This window comes from Melopsittacus undulatus, chromosome 5 (assembly GCF_012275295.1).
Source record: "Melopsittacus undulatus isolate bMelUnd1 chromosome 5, bMelUnd1.mat.Z, whole genome shotgun sequence".
NCBI lineage: Eukaryota > Metazoa > Chordata > Aves > Psittaciformes > Psittaculidae > Melopsittacus > Melopsittacus undulatus.
The window spans coordinates 31,551,026-31,577,576 of NC_047531.1; the positions used below are offsets into that span (position 1 = coordinate 31,551,026).

Here is a 26,551-nt window from a genome sequence, read left to right on the forward strand (position 1 = left end):
GCATGTTTACTACTCTGTAATATTCATCCTATGTAATTTTAAGGATTGTTTTTAAAAGCTAAACACTAACTACTGCCCTGACTTCTCAAAGCATAAGAAAAAGGTGAAAGGCAAATCACGCCTGACCAATTCGGTGTCCTTTTGTGATGGGGCTATAGAAATGATAGACAGGGACAGAGCAGCTGATGTCATCTACTTGGACTTGTGCAAAGTGTTCAACACTGTTCCACACGGCATCCTTCTCTAAATTGGAGGGACATAAATTTAATGGATGGACCACTTGGTGGATAAGGAATTGGCTGGAAGGCTGCATGCAGTGTTCCTGTCAGTGGCTCAATGTCCAGCTGGAGACCAGTAATGAGTGGTGTCCCTCAGAGACCGATCCTGTTCAACAGTTGTGTCAACAATCCCAGGCACAGCTACATGTTGGGCAGAGAAGAGCAGCCCTGAAGAGGAGGACGTGGAGGTGTTGGTTGGTGAGAAAATGAACATGAGCCGGCTTCAGTGTGCGCTCACAGCCCAGAAAGCCAACTGCATCCTAGGCTTCATCAAAAGAAGCATGACCAGCAGGTTGAAGGAGGTGATCCTGACCCTCCACTCTGCTCCCATCAGACCTCACTTGGAGTATTGTGTGCAGTTCTGGTGTCCTCAACATAAAAAGGACATGGAACTGTTGGAACAAGTCCAGAGGAGGGCCACGAGGATGATCAGGGGACTGGAGCACCTCCTGTATGAAGACAGGCTGAGAAAGTTGGGGCTGCTTATCCTGGAGAAGAGAAGGCTGCATGGATACCTCATAGCAGCCTTCCAGTATCTGAAGGGGGCTTATGAGGATGCTGGTGAGGGACTCTTCATTAGGGACTGTAGTGACAGGACAAGGGGTAAAGGGTTAAAACTTAAACAGGGGAAGTTTAGATTGGATATAAAGAGGAAATTCTTTACTGTTAGGGAGGTGAGGTACTGGAATGGGTTGCCCAGGGAGGTTGTGAAGACTCCATCCCTGGCAGTGTTCAAGACCAGGTTGGATGAAGCCTTGGGTGATATGGTTTAGTGTGAGGAGTCCCTGTGCATGGCAGGGGGGTTGGAACTAGATGATCTTGAGGTCCTTTCCAACCCTAACTATTCTATGATTCTATGATATTTATTAAATTTCCCAGAAAAGCCAGTCATGAATAAAGTTTCTCTTTTATCAGTGCTTTTACCAGAGTTTGCTTCAACAGGGCCTAGGCCAATGCCCTTAGCTCTATCTTGTTTTTGCAGGCACCTGGTGTACTAGTTCCTGTTATCTAAATTGCTCATCACAGAATGTATAGAAGACAGCTCAATTCATTTTCTGCCAGGCTTAGCCCAGTCCATAAAGTCCATTAACCTTTACGGTCCAAGCAAGTTGAGAATCAAGGGTGTTCCTCACCATGGCAGGGGGGTTGGAGCTGAGTGATCTTTAAGGTCCCTTCCAGCCCAAACCATTCTGCAATTCCATAATTCTGTGATTGTGATTCTGTGATGCAGCCCATTTACATTCTAGCTGTTGTGGGTTGGAAGGATAGGCATAGCCCTGATTTTGATAGCCCAATATGCCTGCTTCACCACTGGACCTGTCTGACCAGGCATGCAGAGAAGTGTGAGCTGTTCCCAGCCTCATCTCAGGTCCTCTCTCCGTTCTGGATGAAGTTGACTTTTCCTCATCTGGCACATCTGTTTCTTTGTGTATGGATGAACCTGTTTAATATCCATTTTCTTAGGAGTTGGAGGACTTCAAATAGCTGAATGACAGCTGGGCAAGGAAGAGGTAATGGGCAGGAATGCCATGGGCTTTACTGGTGTGAGGCTTAAGGAAGGAACACAAACAACAACACATTACATGATTAAGTTACCAAACTTAAATTATTATTTATAATTAACCTCTTCAGGTAAGATCCATTTGTGTATCAAAGGGCACTGATAAATATGGCTTTCAGTTGCAATCAGCTTTTTGATTAACTGGTAGTATTAGAAGAAGAAATCTCTGCTAGGACTTCAGGAAGAAGGAGAAGAAGGGAAGGAGGAGGATAAAGGGGTCACGGGAGATTTGGGGAAACATAAATATTAATGGCAGGGTAGAAGAACAGAACTGAGAGAAAGCTGTGAATTCTGGATGTGGGGAAATAAACTAGGGGCTAATCCAATGGAGGAGGAGGCAGACTGGAGGAATGATTGGTGGAGGAGTGACTGCTGAGATGATAGGGTGGAAAATGGGGAAGATAGACTGAGAGCTGGAGGAGGGAGGAGATTCTTGGGGAAGAAAACAGAAGTAAAAGGAAGCACATGTAGAAAAGAAGGCAGGAGGGAAGTCTGGCAACAAACTGGATGCTGCAGCTGCGAAAGCAACACAGGAAGAAATCAACAGGACTCCAAGAAGAACAAAGGTAGAACAACAGTATTTATATAAGAAGATAGGTCAGAAAATATCCAGATTAATGGAAATTTCAGGAGTATTTTTTGCTTCCTCCCTTTCCTTTTCTTTCTTTCAGTAATATTAGAGAAGAAACTTCATATAAAGCCAGGTAAACAGGCTTCTGCTATGGGATGCCTCTTGATTTAGTGGGACATATCTTTACAGCTCCTGTTACAATGACTCACCTGTGGTCATGTTAACCCTCTGGGACAGCTTTTATCTTAATTGTGAAAGGCCTTGGCAGACAGGCTGCTTACTGTTGCTATTTGCTGTGACTGTCTGGAAGGATGTGCTTCAATCCACTGTCCAAACAAAACCTTTAATATATTAATAAGTTTTTATAAAGATTTTGAACAGCTCATCACTGTTATGATAAAAGGATCTAGTAAAGATCCAAAAGGACAGCCAGAGGAAGCAATAGCTCTAGCACTTGCCTCAGATGTTCATTTTGACAACAAACTTCTGAACCAAAGCCTGTAGAAATCATTGAAAGAGTCCCATGAATTTGAACAGCTGTATTCACAGCTGCCATCCCTCATCCTGACCTGTTTCTGTGCTTTGTGTAAATATGTATTAATAAGCCTGAATCTGAAGATTTATCTCTAGTATGAAACTCCTTACCTGGCTTCCAATATATGGTGAGTATTAACTTGGATTAGACTGTGTTGCAAAAAGCAAAGTAAATTAGGCTTGTTCTGGATTGGCAGTAGGGATCTGTTACATTGCCTGTGTAGGACTATTGCTGGGCTATTGCAGAGGGTAAACAGAGCAGAGGAAGAGGCTGGCACTGAAAGGATTTCTTAAAACTGGTCTTTCTTGAAAGCATAAGTATGAAAAAGTTTGGCTCAGAGGTCTTATAATTCCTTATCACTCGAGACAGCATAGCTACCAAGGCATTTAAAAGGTCTGTGCAACTTTCTATTTCTCTTTGTGGCTGATGAAAGATCAACTGACTCATAGGAGTCTGGGCAGCCAGGGTTGCTAGAGGGTTGCTACAGCAACTTGATTTTTCTGTGAATAAGGAGCCAATTTAGCAGGCTCTTCTGCAGCTCTGCAGTTCCTGGTGGCGAGAGTAGTGAGAGCAGCTCTCCCTCTTTACAGGTATGTGATCCTGCTTCTGGACTAAATGCAGCTTCTTAACAGGTAGTTGGACATCATATTAAATTTGTGTGAGGATACTATTGCAATCTATTGCTAGCAAAATGCTCTTAACAGCCTGAAATTATTAAATGCAGACAGATACCATTCAGTCTCTATTTCTTTACTGTTTATTATAAAGTTCACTATTTACTAAAGTTTAGAAAAAGCAAATATTCTGATAATTAAATTATTTCACTTGCATATTAATATCTTGATTATATTTGTTACTAGTCTTGAACTCTACACTGCAATTAAAAATTAGTGTATTCATATTGTAAAGTGTAACAAGTGTAATTATTTGTGAATTATTCTTTTATATATAAAAGTCTACTATGTAAAGAATTATATTCATTTATAAAAAATAATATGAAGAGAAATATAAAGCATACGGCTGATCAAAAAAATGCACATATTTTACAAGTGTGTCATAAATTATCATCTGAAAATACTGTAGCAATTGCTAGTTATAGGAGAAGGTGTGCAGATCTAAAATTATAATTCATGTTCAGCAAAATGTTAATGTAACATACCTAAAATTAATATTGGTATGGAAGTCCTGAGATCAACTCAATAAATACAGCACAGTCATATAGATACTAATGACTTGTGCTGTTTTAATGACCTGATTTTCTTTAACAACTGGTACAATAACTATGTTATTAACTCAGTGATTTCCATTTTTTTTTTAACTTGCAAAAAGTGTTCTATTCATAAAAAATGTGAACTCTGGAGTTGTCTAGTTCTGGGGATTTATTTTTCTGTCCTCAAGAGGGACTTCAGAAGCATTTATATAATTGGCAGAACCAGGAAAATGATCAGAATTGTAGGGTTTTCTCAGTTAAATTATTGTGTTTTGGAAATTCTTTTTGTGTAACTGATAGTTATATGAATATTTCTGTATCATGGTTTCATTTAATGAAAGAATAATACCATAACCTAGCATTAGAAAACTACATGATCTGAGAAGTTCAGGGTATCTATTAGTTCCCTACTTCATTCACTGCTAGTGCACAGAAATCACCACTAGTACTTTTTCTACTGCTCTGTTCTTCATAGTTGGTAATGTTTCTTAATATGAAGTAATAGCACACAAATTTTCCTAATGTGTTTAGAACTTCAGCTGCTGCCAATGTAGCTCTTGTGTCAAGTGTGATTTTATTTTGCAGTTTTAGTTGGTTTAGTGTGTGTGGTGTCTGTGTTTCATATTTTCATTTAAATAATTTAATATCTCAAAAAATATGAAAAAAGTAAAATATTCCTTTTTTGTCATGCAAGAGTAGCACATTAGCACTTAGAATAAATGATAGTATGACGGTATGGGAAAGTTTTTATAATAAAGTTTCTGTATGATAAAGAAATTAAACAACAGTATCTCAACAGATCCATAGTGAAAGGTTATAAAAGTTGAAAAACTCCATGGCAGCCAGTGCATGTTTTCATGTTTTCTTGCAACTGCCTGAGAATTGCTTTGTCCCCTAGACCAATAGGCAAGACCCACATGGTCTGTACCTCTGCTGCCAGCTGAAGGGGAAATTCTGCTTTTCTGGGTGTTTCCAGCTTCATGTTGCCACTGCTATCATCTCTGAGATTCCCCCTCAAGAGAGATAGCTTTATCAGGAAGGTCTTTGGCCTGTATTGACTCTCCAGATGATTTTCTATGTCTTGTTTTCTTTTGGTAGAAAATATATATAACTTGCTAGCAGAGGCATGGATCCCCCGATACCATCCCAACTACAGATTCTGATTCTTAAAGTTGGGTTAAGCAACTGTCCCCAGACATGAGGTTGGTTAAAGTTTTCTTCTTGCAGTGGTCTGATGAAAAGCAGGGTTTTTCTTTCTGGCAGTAGGCTCATGGTTTGTCTTAAATACCTTGTGAGACTGAACCAAAGTCCTAGGAAGATCTGCATGTTGCTCTGACCAAGGACATGTCTCCAGGTCTGGAACACATGAACTGAAAGAAAAGGATGCCAATTATTTGACTGGGCTTTAATTCTTGAGAAGTCATCAGAAAAGTAACCTGAAATTTACTTCTTCATTAATTAGAAAAATCCCCTGCACGTATATTGCTCTTAATTATCATGCAGACAAAATTACGGTGTAGCTGGTAGGCAAAGGCTAACATAAGACCTACTCAGTCACTCTTGTAAGTCACTGTTATTGTGATGATTCATTATGGTGACTATTTCTCAACTAGGTGTTGCACTAGTGAAGGAGTTCTGAATTACTTCATTATTCTGAGACTTCTGAACCAACGTGAAGAGTTTTGCAAGAAGTGAAGTTACCCAGGTAGGGACAAGACTTATTAAATTTCTCTTGACTTTCAAAAGATGTCTGCTTTTAAAACTGCTCTCCTCTACCCCTGGGGCCTCCTCTCAATGCTTTCCTTAGTTTTCAGTAAGAAATGTCTCTATCAGTAATAGACTGAGCCAGCCCAGATAACAGATTTTTATAGCTCTTTGTTGCTTCAGACTTACCAGAAGCCTAAGTTATTATATTACAGCTTCTGTATTTGCTTCAGCTGGCAAAGTTCGTTCCTATGTTCTGACTCTCACATGAGTGGAAGAATCAAGGTCCATTCCACCTTGCCTCTTTTGTGCTTTCTTCACCTGACTCCCTTACTAAAATAACTTGAAAATACACTTTAAAAGTGAATTTGAGGTCTGAGGAAGGAAGCATCTTATGCATGCCACAGTCAGTGAAGAAAAGCTCAGCATCAGTATGTCTAGGAAAAAGGAACTGAAACAGCTACACAGTCTTTCATCACCCATTTTTCCCTTAAAGAGCCTAGTTACAGTTTGAGAGAGAAGCTCATCACTGGCAGAAGCCAAATATATCATGCTGTTTCCATTGTAGTGCTGCCAAGTTGGCTTGGGCCAATAGTATTTTAGGATGCTTTCCATATCATCAGGACACACTGAGGATCACAAGGTACAGAACCTTAGGTCCTAATAGTTCACAGAGCTGGGAAAACTACAGCTTGGAGTCTTTAGTGGATATTGAAGGAGTACATAGCAATTTGGAATGAGTCTTTCAAGCTCTTTGGATGAGAAATCAGGTATTAATACATGTTTTGGAGGATGTTTTTGGGGGGGGCTGAAGACTGCTTGATATGAATGTTTGGAGTACGCCTGGAGGCATACACTGGAAAGCCTTGAAGGCCAACACATTTGCAGTAAAAGTCTGTGATGAGAGATGGGCAAAAGAATGCTACACCATGTCTGCAGTTTTTGACTATACTTTCCATTAATATCAGGTGGTTTGAAGTTTTCCCATTGCATTTTCTTCTTGCTTCACAACTTGTTTGCACTTAAGATAACTTTGTATAGCTGTCCTGGTATTGATGGTACAGTGCACCAATAGGGAGAGGAACTGGAACACCTTTTTAGGAAATTCTTATAGAATTGTTCTAACATTAACCTTCTGAAAATTAGATGTCTAATTTAAGTGAGTCGTTTAGATCCTCTGCAGTTAAAGAAGAGGCATCAGGATCTCCAGAGGATATGGTACATCCTTGCCTAAGATAAGCATTTTAGGTAGATGTTAAGGTAGAGGTTGTTAGTACATGGATGTGCTCATACTTCTCCACTGAGAGGAGAGGAAACCAGTTCAGCTTCCTTAATCCAGATGCCTACTTTTACCTGAATAAGTTACTTTCAACAAATATTTGTAATTAACTTTAAACAAAAAAAAATAATTCTCTACAAAACCGAGGTTTCCTTTTCTTACAGGACCTTGGAGATAAGATATTAAAACCAAAACTGAAACAACTGAAATATCTTAATACTTCCTTTGTAAAGGTGAGGTGAGTATTCCTGCCATTTAACTCTGTTCTATCCTACTGGAAAATGAGATGGTTCAAAATAGCAGTTACAGTAAGAGTACCTGAGACAAAGACAGTGAATGTGTAATTTAAGAAATGTCAGTTTTATGTTATTATTTTTATAATTTATATGTTATATCTTTAAGTTCTTTATAGGCAGCACTTGAAGATAGGCTATGATCACTCAGGTAGGCTCTAATGCAATAGAAATAAAACATTTTTTGAGGCTGGTCTGGGTGAATAGCTTATGTGCTGCTTCCTCTGTATTGTGTGATATGATGCTCAGAAGATTTTAATTTCTACAGGAAATCAAACTACCTTTCTTACACACAGTATTTCAGTCCTTATAAGAGAAGACCTCCTAGTATCGCCACTACATGTGGAGGGGCAGAAGTCTCATCCAGCTGCTCACATATTGCATATTTTCTTCTGTAGATGATTCATCTTTGTCATTCTTTTCCTGAATTAAATGCCCATGAGTGAATATGAGTGTGTTGAGCCAGAAAGAGCTTATCTGGGGACAGGAGCCATGTGTTCTGGGTTTTTGTGGAGTTCCTGCATGCTTTAAATCTTGCACTGTTCAGTCAGATACAGCCACTTTTGTGGGACCTAATAACTGGAGGAACCAGATGACCACTGAGTGGTGGCAACAGGATTTTGGATAGGGAGTGTAGAAGCCATATCAGATGATGCTAATAACCCAAATAAATCCTTTATATCCAAATAGGGAGAGTAACCAAAAGCTTATAGGAAATCATGTTTTGAGCGATGAGAACATTAACCTCAACTTCTGTCCAAGAGCTTGGTATTTACTTAACAGCCAGAAGGTTATTTTTGGTTTATTTGTTTTGTTTTGGGTTTTTTTTGTTTGTTTGGTTGGTTGGCTTTTTTGTGTATTTTTTGTTTGTTTGCTTTTTATTTTTTATTTTTTTAAGGTTAGTGTCCTCTGACAAATTCAGAGTGTACAAAGGTACAGACAGGAGCTTCCTGGAGTTTTCCAATTTGCTTGTTAACCTCAGCTAACATCTGCTAACATCTCCGCATCTGACAAGAGATTAGTGTTAAGATTAATTCTTACACGTTTCATAACAGGCAGGTAAAGAACTCTGTGAGTGCCATGACTATAGAAACATGGGAATTAAAATCATGCTACCAAAGCTTAACTTTCAAACAGGCAATATAAAAACCAGAATAGTAAACTATCAGTCAAAGCATACAGTAAATGCCAAGCACATAAACTACCCTGAAAGTCTGAACATAAAACTTTTCTTTAGGAATATTTTCTCTCTTATGATTACACAAGCCAAATATCAATCATGTCCTCTTGCTGCTGCCAGAAGAATCTTTTAAAACAATCTATTCATTTAATTCACAGGAGATGGGGAGTTATTTAAAAGTTATTTGTGTGAAGGCTTGCCGAACTGGTTATTAATTATTAGTAGACCCTGTGCTTGGGAGACACTTTGGTCTACATAAATGTCAGTGAAAATAATAACATTTTTAGATACATTAAGAAAACAAAGCTTCTGGGGTCTTCATTGAACTTGCAGTAAAAGAGGAAGAGCTTTAGCACTTGCTGAGGAAGTGTAATCCAAGCTGTGAAAAAAAAAATCCCTTCAAAAATATTCTAACATTTCCTGATCTTTGTTGTTGAAATTATACTCTAACAATGATTGAGCTGCAAAGGTGTTTAGCCTTTTTTTTTGACAGAGAATGACTGAATTAGTAAAGCTTTATTAACACAGCAGAGCATGCTATATAGCAAAGAATATTTGCAAATATTCTGTATCTTAAAGAAGCTGTCAAGAACTGGTTAGTCATAACTTGCTAATATGAGCAATTTTAAACCAAATGGCTGTTAGAGAAGTGACTGGGCGCCAAATAAGTAAGTTGCCCTTTTGTCGCCTTGACCTTTGACTCACTTGGATCAAAATTTGACAAAGATTGCAGCTGCTAAGTATATTACCACGAGATGTAGGCAGTGGCTTTTAGTCAGACTGCAAAAATAACCCCCCCTCCCCAACACCAATACAACTTAACTTCTTCTGGCAGAAAGATAAAGAGGGAAATGACATCTCTTGGAATATATAAACAGCCCCTCGGAGTATAGCGGCTATGTGCTTGGTGTGGAGATTTAGCTGCTTGTCTACTCATAACTTGATGCAAGTCATGTGTTAAGGGGTTGTATGCTCAGCTGAAAAGTCAGTTGCCCTTATTCAAGGTGAGTCACATAATACATTGTTTAAAATCAGAGGGTTTTCCTCAGAAATACTTTCAAAATCATTTTGTGGAAAACTCTTGAAAATATTTATTTGCAATTAACAAAAAAATAAAAAAGTGCAGGATTTTGCAAAGCTGTTTCCAAGGAACAGTGACATTTTACATGTGTTAAAATGCTTCATTAATGTTAGCAGTGGTATTTTATGTTTAGTATTGCTGGCTTTCCCAATTCATTCTGTCTTTTGCTTTTTAATATTCTTGAACCTACAGTACTGAAGTCATCTAAGTTTATAAGAAATGCATCCTTTTAAAGTTATATTTGTAGCATTTACTATTGCAGATGAAAAAATCAAAGCTATAATTTCAACATAGGTCAAATTAGTTTTGGGTTTGGTGACTTTCATGCTTTTAAAAGCAGAAAAAAACCATCCTCCTTGCAAAATTATCTGTCAGGAATTTCAGGATTTTTAATCTCACCATTTGACCTTAGAGAAACTGGAATTACGTTTAAATAAAAAACATGAGTTTGGGTCGAATCTCTTTAATAAGAATTTTCAAACCCCATTTTATTTTTCACTGAACACACTCTTCTTCTCCTTATAGTTTTTCTGGTTTTGGATAATATGTCTGATTCTCTGCAAGATTGAAGTAATAACATGTCAAGCAATGTTTAAAAATTACTGTTAGAGATGGAAAAATCATTAAGAAAATAAAGATTATGCTGCTTTATTTTTATCATGTCTTGCTTTAAACTTACATGTACAGAAGTATAAATTATGTAGGGAATAAAAATTTTAATACATTTTGCATTTTTTCCTCCTATTCAGTTTATAAATCGTTTTTTTCAGAGATTTGAATGGACCATTCCCATTGTCAATATTCTCTTAAGTACATTTAAAACAATATTAAAAGTACATATCAAACACTTTAGAATGGGGTGGATATTCTTATTAATCCTGTAGTCAAATCTAAATTTAAATGATACCATAGTCTCATAGATAATATCTAATTTTGGTATGGAACTTTCTGTTCTGCTCAAGGTAAATAATGTCCACTTGAATTCCCAGACACAACTGCATTCTTATGGGAAATTTCTACTTTCATCTTCATATTTTACATTCAGTTGTAATAAATGAGAATAGCTTGACTTCCACGTGAAATTGAGTGTTATGTTGTGAGTGCTCTTCACTGCAGTTATGTAATTGATAACTTGAATTGCATAAATTGAGATATGTCTAGACTGCTATTGCATTGTTTTTGGTGGGAGAAGGGTAAATATATTACAGTTTACAAAAGCCTGGAATAGACACAAGTTATTAGCAGCTAGTTGCTTTCTAGCTGCTTACTACTAGTGCTCATGAGAGTTACCTAGTCTAAGACAAAATTAATCCATTGGAAAGCCTGTAGAAACTTAGATGGAAATGTATTTTGGTGGAAGGTGTATTTCTGTTGAATTTGAAAAGCTTCAGTTTTTAAGCCAAAAAAAGAATATATGTATATATATTTAAAAGACCTCTTTAAACATTATGGAAGAGATAATTTTAATTATAAATTTTGAAATGTGTATATCCACATTTCAAAAACTAATTCTGTTAGATTAGATAAAATTGGGGAAAATGATCAACTTGAAATACTTAATTTTCAGAATTTGATCATATTGAAAACTTCTGCTTCTCCTTAGATTTCTTACAATGTGCAACAGCAATCAGACTTTTAAACCCCCACACCACCTAATCAATGGGAACTCGAAAGTTTTTTGGGTCTACTATATTTCTAACTTGAGTTCGCTTTGAAGTTTGCCATTAACTGCATTACACATCCATCCACTACATCAACGAATCTTTAATAAATTGGTGTTCTATTGCTGTTTTGCATAAAGGCACATGGTAACAGCTGGTAGAGAGATAAGCAACTAAGTGAACCTGCAGTTACATTAAGGTGTACCTCCACGTGGATGGACTGGGTGACTTTTATAGGAGGGGTATTTTTCAGAGCTTGCAAGTAATCTTTTGATCACTTTGCTTACAAGTACCCAAGCAGAAATTATTAAAATACCAAGTGAGAGTAATTATACAGAAATAGTCCTTGTTAATGGCAAGGGTGCCATAAACTGCTGTCAGTGCAAGAGCAGGCAAAAAAGTGTGTTTCCAATGCAGACAAATGAGTAGTCTGGGCTCAGGTTTAGACATGATTTGGCTTTGATGGGACATTGGAGGACACATAATCAACCTGCTGACCAAGGCAACTGGGATTAGTGAAACCAGATGATGGTAAGAATGTGGGTCTAAAAAGAAAATTCAGTTATGCTTTTGTCATGAAGTTGCTGAAACAGTTTTATCCCTTCACTACTGGACTGTGGAGTGACAGGTTTGGAAAGACAGAAATCTCTATGTGCCTCTTATTACAGGCTGCCATTCCTAACAGAGTGCTGATGGACTCTGAGGGCTTCCTTATTGCTTATTGCCTTAATGCAGAAACCTCCTGGGTAGTTTATACTGGTGGTGTGAACTCACAGGTTTTCCTGAAGCTGGATCCATGGGCATTGCAGGATTTGATAAAAGCAGAGGGTTACAGCCTCTTCCTTTGACACAGAGAGATTTTAGAGAGGACGCTTGTGTCAGGAAAAGTGTCAGCTGAATAATAATCATGTCAGTGCCTACCAAAACACAGCCCAGCCCCCCCCCCCCCCCCCCCCTCCCCAAGCCTAATAAAAGTCTAATAAAAGAATTTATCAGTCTTTCAGAGAGAATTGGACTGAAAAAAAAACATAATTTTATGGAAAAAGGGGCTAGCTTGCCAAAATTGTATACAACATTATTATTTTTCTTTTTGGCACTGGCTGCCACTGGCTGGTTTTGAAATGTTATCTACCTACCTGCTTCACCTCATGCCCTTTGCACTTTGAGCTTTGGAATGTGACTTTTGTTCACTCTCTCCTTATATTAGCAGCTTCTCTCAGGAAGACCAGTGAGTCTATTGGGACCAAGAAGTGAGAAAAACACCATCAAGTCTTAAAGCAAGATATTTGTACATTGTCTGCCTGCAACCTGACAAAGGAGAGGAATGGGCTGTAACAGAAACTGTGGGCTCCTCACTGGGGCTATCTTCGGCGCTGTGTTGGCTATCTTTGGAGGAGTTCTGATACCAGTTGGAGATAACCTCATAGGCAAAGCAATAAAAAAGGTACATATTTTTCTTTTCTTACTTTTTTTTTCAGCCTGGATGCTTTTTTGGATATTGAAAGGTCGTTATTTTTAAAACTTTTGTTCCACTTCTGCTTTTTTCTCTATTTTCTTTATTAAACCCAGTTTTTGTAACATAGGCAATCTAAACTTCCCTGAGAAAAGATGATGCAGCAATGTTTTTTAAATGTATTCATTATATTGCCATGTTTATTTGCTTGTTCTATTTCATGCTTCACATGAGAAGTCAAAATACTGTTTTCAAGAAATGTTTTCAGTAATGCAATTTTGAATTAAACATTTTCTGTATTTATTTTAATTATGATTGTTTCTTTATTTTTCTTTCATGATTATCCACTTCTTTATTTTTCTGCATTTTTGTCTTATTTTGGTACTTACTCCATAAAATTATATTTACATACTTCACAAACTTCTGATGCAGGATCTAATCCTACACTTAAATACATTCAGCTCACATTCTGTGATGAGTTGATCCAAGTCAGTGTGCTCCACAAAGCTGCAGGATCTGACCATATAAATCTCCTTGATTCACGGAATGTGAAGAATAGATAATGTAAAGTGTTGTAGCCTGTTTTCTTTTTTCTGATTTTTTTTTTTAGATTATTTTATATCTTTAAAATCTCATTTTGTCTTTAAAATAAAATGAAAACTTAATTTGTTAAACCTCTGGTGGGAAGGGTGCATAACTGAGTGTCTATATCATGTAGTAGTATTGAATGAAAGACCATGGAAACCCAGCAGTGTCCACCACGGAGACATAGAGTCATGGAGTCTCTGTGGGGTCGCTGCAGCCAAGATGTGGCCTCCTACAGATTAAAATATAGAAACTTTAAGGTCTTTGGCTGAAGTTTAGTCCTCCTAAAGATCTGCTGTGACTCTGAAGACAGACTGTGGAGATCTTGGACATACTTATTCTAAGACCCTTCTGGAATACTGTCATTAACAGCTTTTGAAGTCAGTTGAGGAGGTAGATACATGAATTGTCAGATGTTAAGCTGCCAAGGCCCTGCTTAGATTCTGGTACCACTTTTTAAAAAAAAACTTAAAAAGAACCCTAAGGGTTCTATATAACATTTAAAATTTGTCAGCAAATCCAATTAAAACCTCTTTTTTTCATGAAATTTTCGAATTTCTAGAGAATAAAATATTTCTCACTCGAGTGTCTCACCCACCTTGAGACACTTGACAGAGTCATACTTTCTGTCTTTGCAAATTGTTTTTAATTGATTGATGTACTGAGGAAATAAGAAGTTTTTTAGAAACAGAGAATTTAAAAATGTGTATCTACTTACATTAAATATTCACTTTGAATTTATCCAGTGTTGTCTTATGCCATTAAATATTTCCAAAGCAAATTACACATATTAGTGATGTTATGGGTTCATCTGTTTACTTATAATAATGAACCAGTTATACAGCATGGTTTGCAAGCATCTACATATTAAATTATACCCGTATGAGTTCTTAGTGGTAAAATATTATACTGAGCAATTTTTTTCTCAACCTCTTTATAATTTTCTACATTGTGATCGTGCTTCAGATGCTTGTGCTTATTGCAAGGCAGCTTGTTTGATGTATATAAAAAGGAAAATTTGAACCAATATTTGTATAAAACATGGAAGAGTAAATTTGTAGAGGCTTTATTTATTAAAGTGAAGAGATGTTTTTTTTCCTAAGGACAAGTCTAGGTTATTTTCTTTCTGTTTAGCATGATGACTATTTAGTGAGACCATGAGACTCTTTAGTCCTTTTCAGAAAAGATATGCCAAGGTACAGCAGCTGAAATATGTGGTTAGATCAGCAGATGCTCAAGAGGGACTTCAATCTAACTAATTGTGGTTTCCTTGTGTTGATGAAACAGCTATTAAGAAAAACAAATATTTGTTACTCAAGTTATGATAAATGTAGAGCTGACTGCAAGAGAAACAGGTCAGCTGAGCAGAGCATACTGAAAATATGTTTTTCTGAAATCTTCTATTTTTTAAAATGTTATTTTTTAAACAATTTTTTTGTTAGAAACAAATCAGTTCCAATGACTGTTTTATTTGGTATTTCTTAAGAATAGAAGTTCTAGGACAGTAAAAAAATAATGAGCAAGATGTTCTCTTAGATATGGCCTGTAAGCATTTTTATATCTATTTGGATTTATATGAGGCAAAGCCTGAACTTAGGTCCTCACCCACTGAGTAAACAAATATCAAAATGCAGTATTTTTAATAAAAGGGAGAAATTATTTCAGGTATCACCATTATAAGCAAAATTATGCTTTGAAATCTCCACAGTCCAAAGCTTGCAAAAAGATCCATAGTTGTTCCTCTGCCTATCCTACTTCAGTGCAAATCCCAGTTCTTTGCACAAGTTGGCAGCAATGCAGTAAGACCCAATCTATATTTCTAGGGGAAATGAATGTTGCTGTAAATATTATTGCTGGATTAGAGAAAGAAATGTTGATTTTTTTTTCTCCTGAACATTTTTAAGACACTTCATATTATAATTAGTCAAATTGTCATAAATTATCTTGTTACCAAGATTTGTTCAAATTGCATTACAATCAATTTACTCGCCATCTGAACTTCTTAGCATCTGCCAATAAATAGGGACAACTTTAATTCCAAAAATCAATGCATTCAATAGTTCTTACCATCTTGCTCTGCTAACAGTGGGAAGCCTGAGCATGTTTCCCTTAAGCGCACATCTTTGCAGCTTATCAGACTCATTTCTTCTTTACTGCAGTCATTAGGATATTAGGCTGAATAAACACTGCAGGACATATTTTCTGGGAGGGCTGTATACTGTTGTTGCAGCAAAGAGAAAGCAACAGCAAATTCATAGACAATCTCAGGTCCCTTTACAAAATTGACAGAGACTCTCAGGGTATAGGTTGTTATTTCCTAGAAGGCAGGTACTGTTCACTTCTCACAAATAGTCCCTGGGTGGACAACTCAAAGTCCATGCAGCATGGAACATGTCATTTCTTCATGTGCTCCAGTTTAACAGATCTGTGCTTCAAGACAAAAAGCATTGTTATGTTTTCTAACCACAGATCTGTTTTGTAGATAAGCTGTTTCCAGTTCTGCCTCCAGTATGGGACAGGGTTTTAAAGAAAGCCAATGTTATATGTATTTTTCTGAACATTTTAGGGGCTCTTTAAAGAAATGGTCACTTGAAGAGCACACTCAAAATAACACCACCACCACCATCTTGGCAGGGATCCGCTGAATGAATTAGTGCTAAGCTATTTCAGCACTGTTGCTATTTAGGGAAAAGAGGCTTCCCCCTTAAGAGGTGCCTCTGATTTCAGTACCAAAGGGCTTAGTTTCCTAGAATGAATTTATCCAGAGTGCAGAGGTGCCTTTCATGTGGATGTTTTAGGGGGTTTGGAAACTGTCTTAGGCACAGTCAGGAGTGAAACATGAGATTTTCAGTGTTCTTAGCAAAAAATATTGTTTTGAGGCTACGAGAATGTTCCTCTTTAGCCAGCTCCACATATTGCAGTTGCATGTTATCATGTCTGTTATCATTATTATTATTAGACATTATAATTTTTAACAATTAAAAAAATAAAAAAGGGAAAAAAAATCAAATAAATTTGCATCTGATATTGTGGAAAGGAAATATTTTTAGATGGTTCAATTACTGTTTTTTTTCACTTTTCCCTCCCTTAAAACAATACAATTTATTTAGGCAAAATTACCATCATTTCATTTATGATAAAACTTTTTTTGGGTTTTTTTTTTTTTTTTTTTTTTATTTTTCAGCTCATCAGGTTGTTTTTAGTTTTTTTGTTTTTTTTTTTTTGGGGGGGGGTGTTTGTTTTTTTTTTCCAGCTGGTTTATATTACACCCACTTCTCTAGGAGCTTTTACTTTCTACTGAGCCCATGAGCTCAGATTAACAGAAGCCACAAAATGGTACTTAATGTACTGAATTCCTGATGAATTGGTGGCACAGGATGGTGTATGATTTGTCACATTACCTCAGTGCTGAAGTCTTCCTGTAGAGTTTTCAGGGTTAGTTTCTTATTTTTAAAAATAAGGTTATCAGTTTTAGCAATCGTTATGTTTATGCATCTGTCAGTCTATGTTATCTACAATTGTCCAGATTATATCTCCTCAGCTACTGGAGGCATAGAAAACACTTAATTTAAAATCATGCTTATGACATTCATATGCAAATTCATTATCTGAATTAACAAAGCTAAATTAACTGCTGGCTCTCAGCAGAACATAAGGGATCTATGTGATCACATGTATACCAGCATTGCCAGTGATAAACTAGATTGGTTTCCATAATTTTTTATTGTAAAGAACTGAAAAAGGGCTAAAAGTTTTTGTCCAACAAAGCCTGAATAGTAAGGCTAATACTAAGCTTATAAGCATTACTTAAAAAGTAATAAATGTCTATTCACACTTTCAGCTGTAAAATTTTATTTGCTTTCCTGGAACTTAATTTATCCAGTTTTAGAGAGTTGTATCAGTTGTTTCCTCCAGCTTACATATGCAGCCCAACACATACAACACAGAAATAAACTAGTGACAATTTTATTACCTCCTAAAGTACTCATGGCATTCCCAATTCCCAGAAAATGGCATCTTTTGTCTATGTGGGCAGATCTTTCATTGCGACAGCAACTTTGTCCTACATTTTGTATTTCTTCATCAGGAATCATGCTGGCTGAATTCAGCACAAAGCAACAAAATACAGCAAGCTTCAACTGCTGACTGCTTGGCATTTCTTGAATTTATGTATTGCCAGCTGAACCAGCACAAATGGGGGAAAAATGTGTCAGAAACCAAAGGGGTTAAAGTTCCTATTGATTTCACTTTGTGTTGCGCAGTTAGATCATGAAATGGACTTGGTGGTGTAGCAATTAGATACTGTATAGCTACAGTTGCTAACAATAGTTAACTATTGCATAGGGTGTTAGAGCTGATGTAGGTTGACTAGGGAGTTGAGAAGTGTTTTATATTATCAATTGGAGATCAGTAGTTTTCCAAATTGCCCCACCTTTCTTAATATTGCAAAGCATGGCAGTGTGACTAGGGGAGTATACAAGTGACCAGCCACAGATGGGGTGGTGTTTAGAGCTGACTTCACTGGTGATCAAACAGCCAAAACCTAAGGGCTTGCTGGTGTGGTAGATATTAGTTTTATCAAATGAAGACATGGATAATGACAGAGCTCTACATTTTCTTCTGCTTTAACTCACAGTTTGCACTCTTGAACCATATAACAGAGAAACATACACACCTCCTTTGTGGGAGAAATGTTACTCACAGTAATGGCTGTATGCCACTGAAAACAATGGTCTTGTTCTATTGTCCCACTGCTTTCCTTGTTTTAACTCATGTTCTCATCTGATCTTTCCCCCCACACAGACCACTGAGCCAAGTTTCTCACTGGTAGAAAGGTAACACAGAAAAAAAAAAAAGAAAAAAGAGAAAAAAAAACAACAGAGGCGAATAATAAAATAATCTTTCCCCAGTAAAGCAGGCAGAAACAGCTCCCTGGGGAATGAGTGCTGGCACAAGGGAAAGGAGAGGCATGAGTCAGGTACTGGTGGCTGTAGGAGCCAGCTTGCCCCTTTGACTGCAGGACTATCAGTTTGTATCAGCTGTCCCATTGAAGCATCGTCTGGGATTGTCCATGGTGGCCTTAGCACACAGTAAATAGTGAGCTGTAAAGCCACATAGTAAGTCTTTGTGACCTGCCTGTCCCATGTACTCAGGTCCCAAGGATCTCTTTGTACAGTGCCCAAAGTAATTTTTTTCTGTTGGCATTTCCTAAGGGGATAATATGGACATTGTTATTCTTGCATGAAAAATAAAGGAGAGCCACCCCACCTCTTTATTTTAGATTTATAAGAAAGTACCTATTATAGTGAAGTGCAGCAAGGGGCAGTACACAAAGTACATGAAACGGCCTGTCATGTAGCCTGTAGTCTCAGTTTGGATGGAAAGATGTCCTGTTTGTACTAAAGAGCCAGCATAAAGTGCTACACACTCTTGGCTTTCCCTGCAGTAGCAGAAAGAAGATTACAGCAAAGATCCACCCTTTGAAAAAAATAAGATAATTTACATGTGAGAAAGCATATACCTTATATCCTTCCAAGTCAACATAATGGATGTCATCATTGTAGAATAAGCATTTTTCAAAGTGCTCAGAATGCCTAGAGCTGGAGGCAGGTTGGGGAATATTTCTGTGTCTGTACAGTATGGAAAGAGAGGTCTTACGGCTCAGGCACCCCGAGCAAACTCTGCAGTGGAAGAGATGTTAACATATAATTCTGTACTATTATAAGCCTTAGCAAAGGATTATGAGGGTAAGGAGAAAGGGAAGGAGGGGGAAACTTTCAAGAAGAAAGTAACGCTATTTTAAAATCTATTGCCACAAGGTTGACATTTCTCTATTCACCTCTGTGCCAGTGTGTTGTTGACTTCTAGATAGTTTAGTTTGTCCTTTTGAACGTAGTGCTGCCAGGAATCTTTAACCATTTCCCTAATCCAGTTTCACAGAGGCAGGATGTCAAATGGTGCCTCTCCCCATCCCTTGACCCTGCTGAGTACAGATCATAGGCAGACTCTGAGCAGACCAAGTTCAGCCTTTCTTTTTATCACTCTGCTTCTGTCAGATCCTTTGAGCAGTTCTCTGTGGAAACTGAAAAGGTGATTTCAGTTGTGTAGGCTATTCTCTCTTTCTCAAGGAGATGGTCTGCCCTGTGCTGGATCACAGCTGTGACAGTCTTTGACCTTCGGAGGTTTGCAAAACAAGGCTGAAGAGAACTTCAGCTGTCTGCTGAAGATCTCAAGTTGATAACGTGTTTCTGCTGCAAGATTTCCTTCCCCTCTCATACAATTGTGCATTAATTATAGGAGTTATTCAGACAGCAAGCCCAGTTCTTTACACCACGAGCAAGGCATTTGCAACTGCACCATACAAACAGCTTTCCACAGACAAAGTTCTGACTATGTGATGAGTTCTCCAAAACACAGTATTTGTTTCTAACTGCAGTGGTTCTTTGGTAATATCCTGTATTTTTTGATGGCGCTTGCTAAGAAAACTCTAGAGGCAGAAACTTAAGCTAGAAAGAATACCTAGCAACTTGCAATATAATATGTATTTTCTTGTTCTCTGGAGGGATTTCTGCCTTTTAATTCATAGGACTTTATGATCTGTGCAAATTAACTAATCAATATTGCACCACTCCAATAAAAGATTATTTCATGGTAGAGCCAGGCAGCCTAAATTTTTCTTCTTACTGAAAAAACTCTGAATTTTTACCATTAAGGAGAAACACTACATTATCCCAGGGCTTTGGGAAAATCATACAGAAAGAAGCCTGAGGTACACCAGGGAAAGCAGGCATTTCCCTGACAATACAGGAAATATCTCTATAAGCTCTCCTTCCTGACAGTCCTAAGGACTGAATAGACATTTAACATATTGTAGCTGAGTGCCACAGACATAAATCTGCTGATGCCCTATGTCCTGAGCCATATTTTGCCCTCATTCCCTAGAATTGTGAAACTTCTAATAAAAGTTTCTAACTTTATCAAAACTAGAAGGATTTCTTAGAAAGTCTCAGTTTTAGTGACAAAAGTTTTCTGACAAAAACCAGTCCTGCAAAAACACTATTTGCTTTCTCTGGGTGCAAAATTACTTATTAACTGAGTAATGCTTAGAGATAGCTTTCTTTTCTTCCCTTGGACTATTTGCAAATGTATGAGAAATAGTTTATGGATTCTAAAAACTGCTGGGTATCATTCAGTCATTCTATTTTAATAATTTTCTTTTTGCAAATCATCAGTGGATTTGTCAAGTATTTAGGAACTTGAGCAATGCCCAACCACAGCAGTAGGAGAGTGTTTCTACAGGCTAGAGTAGCAATCATATCAGCTTTGTGGTTACTTATTTTAGGGGTCCTTGGTTTTGCTCTTAGCAGGAATGCCAGGTTGCCTCCAAATGGTGGCCAGAAATGTGTACTGTATGCCTCACATCAATGATAGCTTTCTTTCCTGTTTGCTAGTGAATCTTCTACGATCATCTGGAAAGTAAATGCAGCTTGTCAATCACATTTTGTGGTTAATTTTAGCTTTTATTTTTGTTCTTTTAGGAAGCTGTCATTGCCAATGGTACCATTGCTTTTCAAAATTGGCTTGTGCCAGGAAGTTCAGTTTACAGGCAATTTTGGATTTTCCATGTACTAAATCCTTCAGAGGTATTACAGATAGGAGCACGTCCACAACTTGAACAAAGAGGACCTTACACATACAGGTAAGCAAAGGCCGCTGAACGTGTGACATGTCATATCACAAATTTTACTCAAGTCAGATAAAGTTATGCTGAGTTGCAATTTATTTTTGAAATTCTAGCATTGTATTTTAGTTAGACTTGACAAAAATGCATAAACTGCAGCTCCACACAGCAATCACAAACACTTTCTGTACCAAGCCTTGCATTGGAAAAACACATATAGAAATAAGTGATTGTGTGTGAAGCTCTTTGCTCTTGTAAAAAACTATTGCTCGTTAGCAAGATGTTTGGCACAACAACACAAATGTTGTATTTGTTGCTTTTCAGTTTTTGCCAAACTTTTACAAAGAAGATAATATGCTAGATGCCCTAAACCCAAACAATTATCTTGTCACCCATATATCACTCATATTTATTTTACATAATGTGTTCTGCTTATTTGCTCCTTTATGACTTATTTTTAAGCTATAGCTTTTTTTTTATTTTTTCCTCTGAAAATGATTCCTTTTTTTCTGAATGTACTAGTTAGTGCCTAGAGGCAGCAGTCCATCCCCATTCAGGGTGGGAAACAGGAACTGGGAAACTAACCAGTTAAGAAATACTTATGAAGGTTAATTCCCAACAAACATAAATGTTTTACTCTGGTGATGGTGATGGTGCCTTTGGTATCAGAGACAAATCTCTGCCAGAAGCTTAGAGAAGACTATGTAAGAAATGATAGCTATAGTTCTTCTCACCATTGCAGTATTTCTTACCTGGGATATTGGGTCTACCTGAATCTCTGTAACACTGTCTCTCTCTCAGTCTTCCCTTAAATATGTTGAACAATTGGCTTTGAAAATCCAACTGTCTTGTGATTCTGCTGGGAAATCTTGGTTTAGATCTTTTGTTTCCAGTTAGAAGCAACATCAATTGGGAAAAAGAAAAAAGGTCTCCCAATATTCAGGTAGATGCTCTACACATTAGGCTATTAATCAAAATGGCATGCACACAAACCAATCTTGAGTAGCCAGGATCCAGCTGCTTTTGGGGTAAGGCGATGCGTTGGCTACATCTGCACCATGGTGAAACAATTCTCTGAACTTTTTGGTCCACGCGTACCCAGGCTGGAAGATCTGATGAAATACCCTTAAGATCCCACTGCATAGACCAAGTCCTGTGGTGCCTCCTGGATACTGCCCCCCCAGAAGGGTCAGCAGGAGGATGGGGGTTTGTAGAGCTGAGCTAAAACTAGAACTGCAGTAGAGGTTTGTACCTTAGAGATCTACTGACAGGACTTGATTGAGAGGCTTATGAGAATCTCAGTGGAGCTGAAAGACTGCTTATAAATCTCCACATGCATATGAAATGTCATCAGAGTGACTCCTATTATGGATTTAACTTGTAACCTGCTTCATTGCAACACAAGCATATCAGATCAGTTCTTTAAAGTGCTTATCAGCTATTCTGAGTCACTCCCTTCTAATTACATGTAACCAAGAGAAAGCTTAGAAAAAAACATGACCAAACACAATTAACTTAAAACAAAATATAAAAAGATAAAAGGTCCATTTATTGAAATGAAAATAAATATGAAATATTTGTTTTCATTTTAGTATCAAGAAAAAAAAGGTCCATTAGACACTAAGGAAATATTTAAAAAAAAAATTTTATAGAAAATGGGATTTTTACACATATTCATATGAAAAGTTTAGAATTTTCTCAATAGTTACAAACTATTTATCATTCATCAACAAAAATGTTCATTAACATTTCAAAAATCTTCAGTCAGGCATGGCTATATTGTCTCAAAAATCAAATGTTAAAACCATTCTATGTTTTTATTTTGTCTTTCAAGGGTGCGATATTTACCCAAAGAAAATATCACAGAAAACTCCGATGGCACAATATCCTACATGTTGCCCAACATTGCTCGTTTTGAACCTGATATGTCTGTTGGGACAGAAAATGATACCATCACCTGCCTCAACCTTGCTGTTGTTGTAAGTAAAGAAATAAAAACATAATGTCCACATTCAAATATTGATAGACTGGAGGAAATAGAGAATTTAGCACTAGTAACACTGAAACTGCCACTGGATAGGTTTCCTCTCTATAACTCGGATGACATGAATGTCAGCTGCACTGAGATCATATTGTGTATACTTTATATTCCCAGGGCAACCTCATAAGTAAATGAAAATGGACTTGTTAATAGAGGCATTTGGATGGAATATATCAAAAAGCATCCTTCTAGTCAATTTTAGTGTGGGAACAAATCTAAAGTTTGTGGGTGGATTATCTCTCTGAGGTACAGCATGAATAGTACAAGCAGATTTCAAAAAATTCTTTCCATAATATCCTCAATCCTGCTTTGCAGGGGAAGCTGTAATACCGTGCTCTGTGTATTGCATGGCCTCACCAGTGCAGCTGCTTGCCTCCCATGGTGCCCCTCAGTACCACTGCAATGGCATTCCCTGAGCCCTCCTTAGTCTTTCAAAGAAAGGCACAGGAGTACACACCTAGAGCAGTGCTAGTGTCTTTTCAGTCCAGATGTTTCTGTTTCATCACAGGCTGAGACTGTTTTACCTTTGACTAATGTTTACAGTTTTCATGTTCATACTCAGCCCTGGTTATGTTGCTGATTGTCTTGCACTAACTCTGGGGTGTCTGATTGCTCAGGACTGCTTGTGCGAGGGTGCCTGTTAGGGGGACAGTAAAGAGGTGCTTGGTGTAAACCAAAATAGATATATACCATCAATCAGAGAATCATATAAAAGCCTGTTTTGGAAGGGGCCTCAAAAGATCATCTGGTCCAACCTGTTCTGAGAAAGGGAGTCTATATTGAATTTTCTAGTACCCTGTCCAATTGCACCTTGAAAACTTCTAGTGATGGGGATTCTATGACATTGCAGTGATTAACTGTCATCACTGTTAAAAAAATATATTTCTTCTATCAAGATGAAACTTTTCCTTGTGCGACTTCTATCCATTGTCCCTTGTCTTCTCCATGTCACTCCTGTGTAAGAAAGAGCCTCCATTCTCTTTGTAGATGCCTTTTAAGTACTGGAATATTGTGATGAGGTCCTCTTGAGCTTTCTTTTCTCTAGGGAGAAAAAACCTAATAAATAAAGGCAAATGACCTTATTCTGGCTGGATATATTCTGCCTCTGTCTGAATTTAGGCCAGCACTTATCTTTTGAAAAACTTTTCTTGTTTCCTGTGCTCAGAGTGCTTCATGCCACTGAACTAATACTGCTCAGCTCCCACACTTTGAACCACGTAGCTCTTTATGGCTCTAAGCATAAGCTCACGCATTGAAGCATCTGTGTCAAGGGAAACAGCATCAGAGGATCCAAGCTCCATTTTGGTGTTCAGAAACAAACTGGTGTAAACCTAAATTCCCACAGAGGTTCTATCTCATTTGACAGCACTGACTTCAATCAAGTAGAGCTCACCTTTTATATCATAAATTTGTCCTTAAAAGGAATTTAGAGGGATGTTTTTCATACTTTTTTAACCTTTAGGGGATTGAGCCCACATCTCTATCTTATAATCTTGTAATATCCATGCTTTCTGCCTACTTGTTTCAATTTCAGACAACACTGAAAGATTCATGGGGATGAAAAGGGTAGGAAGTGAGAACAAAAGAGACTCTTCTATTGCTATCCTTATAGCACTACGTACAAGAAGGTGGCCTACTAATTGGCCTATGCTGAGAGAATTTACTCTAAAAGAACCAGTAAAATATCAAAACTGTTTTGGTACAGGCCAACATAGATCATTTCTGTTTGCTTTCCTCACACTGCTCAGTGTGTTTAGGCGCTTGACTTTGTGTTTATACCTCTGGGAATGTTCATTACAATTACTGCTGGTAAACCTACAATATTCTCCGTTGAATTAGGAAAAGTTACCTGTTATTTAGAATTAAAGCTGTTCAGAAGAGACTTGTTTGTTGCAAATGTGTGTTCTTTCTAAGCAAAGAATGGAGATGCAGCACTTAGTCAGTTTTATGTAGGGTACAGTTGCACTGCTGCTAGCTTAACAGCAAATCTAAACAACTTATCTAAGCCAATAACTACCGAATCTTGTATCCTTTTACTTACATGTTTATAGCATGAGTGAATCTAAAGTATGTGACATATGGAGACGGCAGAGGAAAGAGAATTGTGCATGCAGAATTGTATGCTAAACATTAATTTTATTGCTGTTGTAGGCTGCACCTTCCTTGTATACAAACCCTTTCATACAGCTACTATTAAACACTTGGATTAAATCTTCTAAGTCATCCATGCTGCAGAACAGAACAGTGAAAGAAATACTGTGGGGGTACAAAGATCCCTTCTTAAACAAGGTCCCCTTCCCCTTGGACCCAGTCCTGGGAGTCTTCTACCCGGTAAGTGAACCAATGAGGAGGCAAAGCCTTCAGTTACCATTCTGTGAATAATTGCTGTGAGGAACTAAAATCTGATGATGTTACAATCTGGTTCAGTACTTCTAACTGTTATTCCTACTTCTTGTGTCTGTTACAGTATAACGGGACGCTCGATGGACTTTACAAAGTGAATACCGGGCAAAACGACATTAAACAAACAGCAATAATTGAAAGCTATAAAAACAAAAGGTACCATATCTTTGTATGGTTAATATGCATACTTATTTTCAAGGTGTGGCTTTTAAGGCTTGATTCACCAAGAACTATAGATAAATGGAAAATCTTCAACAATTCAAAGGAAGCTGGATCAAGCCCTGGACTTAGCAAAAACACCCCTTCCTCTTAGTTCTTAATAATTCTGTTAAGAGCTTGAATTTAAATCAGTTATTGATTCTTTGGTACAAATAGCTACTTCTGGTTTTCATACTTAAGTAGCTAGATCCCTTTCATCTTGTTCTAGTGCATTATATAGTTGATCTGAAAAAAATGAATGAACATATCTGTTTTCTGACTTTTTTTAATGAAGCAGGCTTATACTGGAGCAGCTATATTTAGCAATATAATTTAGCAGCAATATTTAGCAATTAAGCAGATAATGAAATTGATTATACAGTATGATATACTACATGCAGTGTGATTTTTTTTTTCATCTTAAAGGAATCTTTCATACTGGGAAGGTCACTGCGATTTGGTTAATGGCACAGGTGAGTATTAAAGCTTTTTAAAACTTTGATACATTTCTTGATATTAAATACAATATAATAAATACAATATTTAAGTTAATAACCCTGGGCTTTGACAGATCTGTATTCTGTGTACTAAATGTCTATACAATGAATGTATACATACCACTACTACTATATGTGGATATGTGTGTATCTATTAGTAATCTGACTTTCCAAAAGTCTATGAATCAGGAGGGATTAGCTCCTTTTAAACTATGGAATTAAATTTATGAGAGGCAATATTTTCTTAGGTTTTGAACTCCATTTTTGTTATGGAGCCTGAAGCCTTTTTTGCGCAGGGTCAGTTTTCTGTTGTTCTTCCACATCTGATGGAATAAATATA

At 37.3% G+C, this 26,551-nt stretch overlaps 1 protein-coding gene across 13 annotated transcripts in view; it reads left to right on the forward strand.

Moving 5' to 3' along the window:
- The first annotated feature begins 1,863 nt into the window (after nt 1-1,863).
- Nucleotides 1,864-26,551, forward strand: part of CD36 (CD36 molecule (CD36 blood group)) — a 36,922-nt gene continuing 12,234 nt past the window's right edge. The window contains exons 1-9 of one of the 13 annotated variants that reach the window (XM_031048368.2): nt 1,864-2,405; nt 5,769-5,860; nt 7,303-7,376; nt 12,561-12,797; nt 20,930-21,090; nt 22,907-23,051; nt 25,265-25,444; nt 25,581-25,672; nt 26,141-26,187. In XM_031048368.2, coding sequence (XP_030904228.1) covers nt 12,678-12,797; nt 20,930-21,090; nt 22,907-23,051; nt 25,265-25,444; nt 25,581-25,672; nt 26,141-26,187 — 745 coding nt within the window. In that variant the 5' untranslated portion in view covers nt 1,864-2,405; nt 5,769-5,860; nt 7,303-7,376; nt 12,561-12,677. Of the gene's footprint in view, nt 2,406-3,391; nt 3,536-5,336; nt 5,358-5,768; nt 5,861-7,302; nt 7,377-9,516; nt 9,616-12,560; nt 12,798-20,929; nt 21,091-22,906; nt 23,052-25,264; nt 25,445-25,580; nt 25,673-26,140; nt 26,188-26,551 lie in introns of those variants that run through there. The other 12 variants (XM_031048356.2, XM_031048359.2, XM_031048361.2 and 9 more) reach the window with 12 other exon arrangements.